The following is a 9485-nucleotide window of genomic DNA, read 5'->3' on the forward strand; positions in this document are numbered from 1 at the left end:
ATTACCTTTCTGAAGGTTATCTTCCAATGTGATAGCAACCATATAGGCTATAAATTAATTTTCTCCTACCTCCTTTATCACCAAGATGAACATTAAAACTAAAATTAACAATTTTTAAAACCATTTCTATTCTATTCATTATATAATATTATTTTCTTTTACAATTATAAAAACATTGACTAAAATTAAAATATACATTATATAAAAAAACCAACATTATAATTAAAACACTAATTTATCAAAAAACAAGTATGAACAATACAAGCTAAAATAACAATTTTTCAATAAAACGTTGCTATGTAATATGAAATAAATTATTATATTGTAATAAGGAAGAAATTGTTATCATTCACTAAATCAAGTTTATTTATCGCTATTTACAACTGTACATTATAATACATTTAGTAAATCTGATCTAAGAGTTAAATTGGAGTGTTACAGGCGTGTAGGGAAACTACCCATTGTTAGCACTCTAATGACATTTTACATTAGCTGGTCTCGTGGCCATCTTCTTTTCAGGCGACTCGGAGGATTGTCAGGAATGGAAGAGGATGCAAGATTAGAAACTAGGGGGTTTGAGTGGTTAGAGAGTTTATAATGGAAGGAGTGATATCTGGTTCCGGCTAGATCGGTTACATAAGAAACATTAAGGTCTTTATATATGACTTTATTTGTGACAAAGTAAGGAGCATTGAGGATTTTACGATGGATTTTGGAGCCCCAAAGCTCAACTCCATATGTCCAGATTGGCCTTATTACAGTCATGTAGATCAGAAATAAAAAATAAAAATGAAATAATAAAACGTCAGAAAATATAATGAAAAAAATTTGAATAGATCAAAATAAACAATAATTACTAGAATATATAAAATAAGATTAGAACAAATGAAATAAAACCATAGATCATATGAATAAAATATAATGAAAAGGTACAATTTCTGTTAATATGCATATTTATTAGTATAAACGAAAATCTGAAACGTTAAATACAGAAAATAAATAATACTTTTTTATTCAAATAAATATTAATTGTAATACCTAACAAAGGACTTCTACAATTATATATCATGTCCTTAAAATATTGGTTTCATTCACATTTTCCGTGCTGAATGTACATGATTGACTATAGCATGGGTACGCTCTTGTTACGCATTTTCTTATGTTAATTTCGATTTTTCATTGTTTACATTTTCTCCTACACCTTTCATTCATAGATCATTCATTTATTTGCTTTAATACTATCTGGTTTTTAATAACTATTTTTTATGATTTATTTTGTATAACTCTTATATTGTATTATATCCGGGAGGGCGGTGTTACAGGGTAAGGTACTAGGCTACTAACTCAAAAAACCCGGTAACGAATCCGGTTATGGCAGATAATTATTTACTGTTACGCTATTTCCGTGAGTCAATCCTGTGGGTTCTAAAGTCCTCCTGGGGTCCACCCAGTCTCATAAATTGGGTACTTTTAATTGAGGAAATATCTCGCGATTGAGTATGATCTTGAAAGAAGCACCTCCTTGCATAAGCGTTGTTCTAAAAACAGTGCTTCCTCACTAAGAACTGAAACCATGACCCTTGATGTGTCTTAGCTGTTCACATCATTAACATCTAGTATCTACTTAATATATTGTTATATATCTTTCATTTGTTTGTTCGTTTTTATTTTTTCTTATTAAGGTTGTTATCTCATTGATTGTTTTCAGCCCTGATGAAGGCTTGAAGTCAGGTCGAAACGTCGTCACAGATAAGTTTTACTTCTTTGTGTATCATTACTGACCACCAGTAATGTTATTACAAATTAATGAATTAATAAAATTACAGTCACCTATAAACACTTCATTATATTTATTATTTCCATAAATATATTATTGTATTATAAATATTTTATTGTTTCAGACGCAGAGGGTCCTGGCATCTCCCGATATTCCAATAACAGCCTTCTCTTGCTCCGGTCGCCCTATAGGTTACTATGCAGACCTTGAAACCAACTGTCAGGTATCTAACATGTTTTTCTCTTTATTTTCTCCTCTTATGCACGTAAATATTTTTATTTCTTTGATTTTAATTTTTATTTATTTATTTATTTTTTGGTTTAAACTGGAAGATAGTAAATTTTTCTTTATTTTTTTACTTAAACATATCACATAATTAATTAAAAGGATTCAATCTAGTACTTTAATTTTATTGTTCGATAATATTGTAAATTATTATATTGTAAATAAGGAAAATTTCATGCACTAAGAAGGCTAAAATCCACTTGTTTCTAACCTGGCTTCTCCTTCATTACCTAATAATCTTCCTAGGCGTCTAAAAAGAAAATGGCCTCGAGATCTCCTCTAGAAATGTTATTGGAGTTCTATCAGTGGGTAGATTCTCCACATGTTTGTATCATGTCACTATGTCACCTACAGCAAATTTACTTGTTGTATATATTTGTATACAGTTGTAAATTACAATATATAAATTATTTAAAAAAAAATGAAGAAGGCTATTTATAACAAAAGACTGCAATATAATGACAATCTTTCCTGGCCGACCCGCCCCACTAAAACCATGATTCATATATCTCTATATAACTTTTGAAATGGTAAGAGGGGACTTTTGAGTCAAGTTAAATCGAGCAATATCACACAACCTTCCCTTTCTAAGCTACTTACGTCTCCATGTTTTGTTTAGTGAGCTCGTGTCGATTTTATCGGTATTTTTGTGATTTTCGAAGAAAAAAAAATCTAAAAAACGATCAAAGAAGACGAAAACTTTGAACAAAAAATGTTTATTTTTCTGTTGCCATAAAAGTTAGTATTTAGGTTTTCTCGAGATGGAAGTAACAAATATGAATTTTGTTCCAACCAGTCATGCGACAGGGAAAGATCTTATGATATTTTCTTTTGTATTAATATATTATATATTATTGCTAACAATGAGGACATTGTTTTGTTTTTTCAAATAAACAAAACTAAAGTTACTTTAGAGGATGTTTTTTTTTTTTTCAAAATTCGGCGTTTTTGGCCTATAGGGTCAATTAAATACCATTTAATTGATTCATCAATCTTAATCAAAATCGATTTGGGCCATTTTCGAGAAATTTGAAAAAAATATGAAAAATTGATTCTATAAACTGATAATTCACTTTAAATATGTGATTTCAGTTTCGTACAACTTTTCGCCTTTTATATAACAGACATTTTGCTAAACTTGGTTTTATCTACTCAGATGTCCTAAATTTTCGCCAAAAACAGGAATTCAAAATTGTTCACGATCACAATTCTTTCACTTACTGTATATTCCATATATAATTTATGTACAATGTAAATTGTTTTTCTTTAAGTTTCATTAAATTAAATATAATAAAATTTGAATACAAAGATGCTGCTTTGGAAAAGTTTGAAGGAAGGAAAATTATACATAAAACCAATGTGGCAGAGGAAGCAATCCATTTTGCGATATATTTCTTATCGATATCAATCAAATATATTCTTAATCGATATTATGAAATAACAAACATTCTAGCAATAAAATATCCATTGTATATTCACCTATTTATTTTTAATTCAATTAATATTCGTCGTTAGTCACGTTACATTCAAATTAAGGTATAGGACAAGATTAATCGAACCTTTGATAAATCGATATGGAATTTGTAAGAGCTAATCAAACTGTACCTGAAGGCATGAATAATCGATAGGGCTCACTTTGGTTGGACTTGCAGCACTCGAGCTGGGGCCCTCCAAACTGATGGCTTTAGTTTAGATTCAAAACCGGAGCCTACTTGAGTAGCCGCCAGCCAATTTGTGGATGCTAATGCCCTCAGGCAACTTTTGCTAACTATAAGCGATTATTTCCTCTCGAATCGGAAAACTCATCGGCATAATAAATTGGCTGTCGATACTAAGTCCGATTAAGAAGTGAGCTTGATAAGTTTACTTTTCCAATGATAATATGAAAAATCTACCTAAACTTTCTAAACGTTTCATCCATAATGCTAACTAAATGTATCGACAAATTATTACAATCAACATACGAAAATTAAACAACTTTATGTGCGAGTTATTTTAAATATATGATACGTATAATTATAACATTCTGTTTTAGGGCCGTTCGTTGCTCAGGTGGTTAGGCGCAATCTTACCGATCTGAGATCTGAAATCGTTGACATTCTTCATTTAGTGGCGGTCCCACAAAATGAAAAACTTAACCCCCAACCATGGTTAGGCAGTAGTGGATTCCAATAGGAGTCTTGACTAAAAAAAAATTTTATTTGTTATTTAAATAAATTATTTAGTTTCAAAGTTAAGTCTCAAAGCACTCTTTATTATTTGTTTAACAGTCCAACGTTTCGCCCAATTTGGCCATCCTCAGAGACAATTTAACAAATAACAGCTTTTATTACTCATTCATTAGTAACAATTTTTACAAACAACATTATTATTAATAATTTAACATGCCTTAAATATAAATTTACACCTCAGGTTCAATAATTTAAAAACTGTTTGCAGGCTATTCTGCCCAGATTATTAATTTCAGTCAAATGACCCTATGAAACAATAAAACAATAAAAAATCATATTAATTATTAATGAGCTTGCCTTAGCTTATGTCTAGTTACCTATTTTGTTACTATTTCATTGATTTTTAAAACTTTTTATTTATTGATCGACTGTACACTATCACTTTCTTATCTACGCACTAAGTATAACCTTCCATATGCTCAGAGTGGGCTTATAAGTGATTTATTTTATTATTAAAATTCCTATCAAAGTTAATTGTAAACAGTAACCTAAAATTTACCTATATTTTTCATAAATTAATTTTACTTAAAATCTCTACACAGTGTTGGTTCCAATTTCTTGGGTCTGTTTTACAATGCACTGTATAATTAATGTTCTCTGATAGATAAAATAGACTCAAATATTTTTCTTTTAAACAGATTATTTTCTTTATGTAAAATTATGGTGTTATAAAAATCTAGTACTGTTTTATTAGGATCTATCTCCTTGTCTCTTATATCATTCCTGTATATCTTATCTCTAATCTTATATATGTAGGTATTTTATTTACTTTTTTTAATATAATGGGTATTCATGATGTGTTAACTGTAAAATGTTTTACCATGTTAAATGTTAGTAAAGTATAGCATTGTGAGCAGCCCTATTTAATGTCAAGTTAAGTGGTAAATGCATAAAAGCTCCTAGCGGATTTTCTGTGCAACTTGTTTTATAACCTTTCCTTCTAAAACTTCTAAGTTCTAATTAAATTAATTTATTACAACATGCCTAAAGTGAGTGAAAAGTGGAAGATATGTAAACATTTGGCCAATATGTGTCTTGTTGATCTTTTAACTTGTGAGGAAGAGAATCAAGATGAGCTAATTGACAACTGTCATTACATTATTATTATTATCATCCATTCCTTTGTTAGTTATAAAAACATCCAAAACAATAATAACACAAACTACGAGCAAGTAACCTAACACGACAAACAAAATGGTGACGAGCTCAGCTGGTCTGTTGCGTGACGTCATTCTCCATTTAACATACTCTCAACCATGTTATATCCTTTTAACAGGATAAAAGAAGGAAATATTTCTCTATTTAACAGGCTTTAACACGTTAAACTAAAGATCATGAAAACCCCTTTAGTGTAAGCAGGAGAGACAAAATTCGAGTCTTTAAGCATTTTAATTTGTAGTTTAATTTATTGCCTATTCAAAAGCAATGTTCGTAATCACTTTTTTTCATTTGTTCTTTTTTTTCACAAAATACGTTCTTCATCAGTTAAACTCAATATTTTATGACTCATTTTTATTATTCTACCACCAAAAAATAAAATATTACACCGTGATCATATGCAAAATAAAATATTGTGATCAATAAAAACATTCTTATATAATAGAGAGTTGCTATTCGATATCTGAACATGATTTTTTTGTTTTTATGCGTATAATTGTATATTATCCACAAGCATAATACTTTCCAATCCTATTAACTGTCCCTAGGCATGTATTGAGGACTTGAGAAAGATTATTATTCACTGTTATTAAAGATACTTTAGATAGGCTTTGTTGTCCATTTTTACCCGAACTGCCTTACTCTGGAACTCCATTCCCTCTAACATAGAACATTACACTAAGCACTAAGATGAGTTTGACTGGGGAGTTGAACTCACGCACCCTAGCTCCTTCTCCCCTCCCCACCATTATAAACCTCTCCTACTGGGAACAAATCAAGAGAAAGCCTTAGCAGTTGGGGATTGGGAGATATTTGAAATATTCCACCCTCCCCCCTCTATTTTCGAATACAGAAGGTTACTCGTTTCTTTAGGTTATCCATTATCTTTGACCGGGACTGTTTCTTATTTATTATTTCTTTAAAAAAATTTCTTTTGAGGTTAATGACTTCCAATTTAATGAAATTTCTTTATTAAAATTATCACCACATGGTACAACGTTTCGGAACCACTGTCCCAGATTCATGCACCTTAAACCTATAACAATAACAAAACTATCATAACAACAATGTCCGTCTCTATTCATTATAGTTCACACAATTATATTCACCTCATAATTTCTTCTAAGAAATCATGTCACAAATTATACAGCCATCTCTCTATGTTTCTTACTACCTCTTTGGACCTTATATCATGTCCAGCGTGCTGTTTGGTTACCTCCCTGCTTTGTATTTAATATTAACTTAGTGATTTTTTAAGAATTGACTCACCAAAAACTTCCTATAGAGATAATCCAGATTATTTATTATTGTGTTATTTTGTAGACAAACAAATTGACAACTCTGTTCTGCCTTGTTATTTAAGAACGTAGTATATTCCAAAAAGCCATTTTTTAGATTTCATAATTATTGTATTCAGAAAAAAAAAAATCTCTCCTTTTAAATTTAAATTTGTTGTGAAACAAATAGTGCAACAATTTTCTTAATTTTAATGTTTTATAATGCATTATATTCAGGGCCTAGGATGGGATTATCTTATGATAAATGCAGTAATTTATGGCTTCTCATAACAGAGGAAACATGGATTGAAACACTCTTAGCCTCTGTTTTCATGGATTTAAATACGTTCATAATTACGTTTTTGTTTTTAAAATGGATAGTTTTCCCTCTACCAAGTTTACTTGACATGGTAAACGTATAATCTAACGATATTAATAGTTTTGAGAAAACTGATACGAGGAATTTCAATTTATAAAGTTGCAGAAGTAGGCCGAGGAGAGGAAAGGTTAGGAAAGATAGCCCAGTCAACTGAGAAGGTCTGTTCCAACAACATCTACTGACTATCCAGAACTGTACGAGCATGCTCAGAAATGCTTGTTGGAACAGAGCTAGTGGAAAGAAGAGTAGAGGTTAGCGGGAAAACGTTTGCCACTACACATCTCTCCGTTTACTCACAGACAAACTCATCTTAGATTCACTAAACCAATCCTTCCCTTGTTTAAAACCCTTCTGTTTAACAACCTTTTGCTTCTACAAACTAAGCCAATATTTTAATATTACAAATAATATACGTATTAAACACTATAATTTATTAATTGTAAATATCTTAACATCCTTTTTTTTTTCTTGTTCTATTAATTTTTTCTTAATTGTTCTAAATGGACTTAATCTCAGAATAATAAACTAATTTTTATTTCATTTCATAAAGTTCTCAAAAAATATATTATTTCTGTCTCTTTAATTAAAATCATTAATGTAAGTTATTTATAATTTTCTGAGTATGAAGTTTCCTTTAACAAAAAATAAATACTACCTACAGAGAGAAAGAAAATAAAAAAAAAAAAAAAGATAAAAGAATAAAATTTCAAACAAAGAGAATTATAATAAAAGCCCCCTCGTATTACCGCTAATTATCCTTGAGATCCGAAACAAATTGTACAAAGGAAACATTTTCATAATTGTTTCCAGAAATGGATTTATCAAAGCTTTTAAATTCCACCCTAATCTCAAAGAGGGCGGTATTAAATCAACAATCAAAATAAGGCTCGAGCCATAACGTATAATTAATCCGGAGCTTTTTGACGAGGTGGAAGGGGCGAGAGGGGGGGGGAGGCTTTAATACACTAAATAAACAGCTTTAATACACTAAATACACGGAACAAATAGCCTATGTACATGCAAATACGAAAGGCGAGAACATTGTTTTAGTTAATGAGCTTTGATTGGTCTCTTAAATCCGGTTTAGTTAAATGCCATTGTAATTATAACAGCGATAAATTAGAATTAAGGCTGAAACTTCGCCTCCCACTCTCTCCCGTTTATTCAACTGTTCAACTTTATATTTACAGCAGTTCTCGATTTATCTTCCCTGAAATTCTTCACGGAAGAATTGAATATAACAATATGAAATTTGACACAAATAAAGATTTTGTAATTTTATAGGTAAAGAGCGTGAGTTTTATATATGGGAGTGTGTTTACGCGCGTTAACATTTTAGTTTTGTTAAATTCCTAACCACCCAAACCCACTAGTTTCTAACCTTGCTTCCTCTTCCATTCCTGGCAATCCTCCGAGGCGCCTGAAAAGAAGATGGCCTTGTGACCTTATATTGTAAAACGGTTTTTCTAGTTATGAGTAGTAGAACTAGGGTAGTTTCTCTACATGCTGTATCATATCATTATCATTATGTCATTATGATCAAATTTGCTTGTTGTATTTTTTATACAGTTGTAAATATCAATAAATAAATAAATACATACAAAGTTTTGTTAAAGCCCGAAAGTGTATTTTTATTTTCTTTAATTTAATTTCATTATACTTCCAAGTGGTTTTTGTTATCTGTTAATTGTTAAGTTAATTTCCTTTTTTTTTAATAACAATTAAGTTTTTATTTTTTTGTAATTAAAATTAAATTAGTATTTATTACGCAAATAAGGAGGTTTGTTGTGGTACGCATGTATGATATAAATATATCGCTGCGGCCCGGGACATATATAACAACATTGCGAGCTGCAATGAAATTAGTGCCTGCATTCAGACTGATAAGCAAGTCTATAGTCCGCAGAGTCTATAGTCAGAGTTAGAGTTAGAGGTACTCACCGGCTCACCCACTTTTGAGGCCACAAGATTTTGGGGTTCGTTTCATGACCCTCACCCACCCAATTTTCAACCGACCCAATCATCGATATCTTGATAGCGGCGGATGTTGCGAAATTGAAAAATATAATCGATATGCGCTTATCGACCTCCCCCCCCATCTACTGTGAGTGTTTTTTTTTCTCTTTCATCGAGCCTCATATTTCGTTTGCCTTTAAGTTGCTTATTATTTTGTGTAAAGAGAATTGATTTTTTTTGTAACAACAAAACAGTTCATTTTTTTATATATAGGAAGATGGTCAGGGTTGCGGTCACAAGTGAAACGAAAATAGTTTACAACTATTTTATTTTCCAACGTTTCGCCCCACTTTGTAGGGCTTCATCAGGGCTAAAAAGATACAAAATGAAACTATGTTAAGATAAAATGATAGAATTAAAAA

General features: G+C 30.7%; 1 protein-coding gene across 1 annotated transcript in view; it reads left to right on the forward strand.

The window, feature by feature from the left end:
* Positions 1-1901: 1901 nt before the first annotated feature.
* Positions 1902-9485, forward strand: part of LOC106677170 (uncharacterized) — a gene marked incomplete at its 5' end in the record, with an annotated part of 28312 nt that continues 20728 nt past the window's right edge. The window contains 1 exon segment of the mRNA XM_014414916.3: positions 1902-2000. Coding sequence (XP_014270402.3) covers positions 1902-2000 — 99 coding nt within the window.

The sequence above is a fragment of the Halyomorpha halys genome, unplaced genomic scaffold, assembly GCF_000696795.3.
Source record: "Halyomorpha halys isolate HHAL.00 unplaced genomic scaffold, Hhal_1.1 Scaffold89.1, whole genome shotgun sequence".
In the NCBI taxonomy this organism is placed as follows: domain Eukaryota; kingdom Metazoa; phylum Arthropoda; class Insecta; order Hemiptera; family Pentatomidae; genus Halyomorpha; species Halyomorpha halys.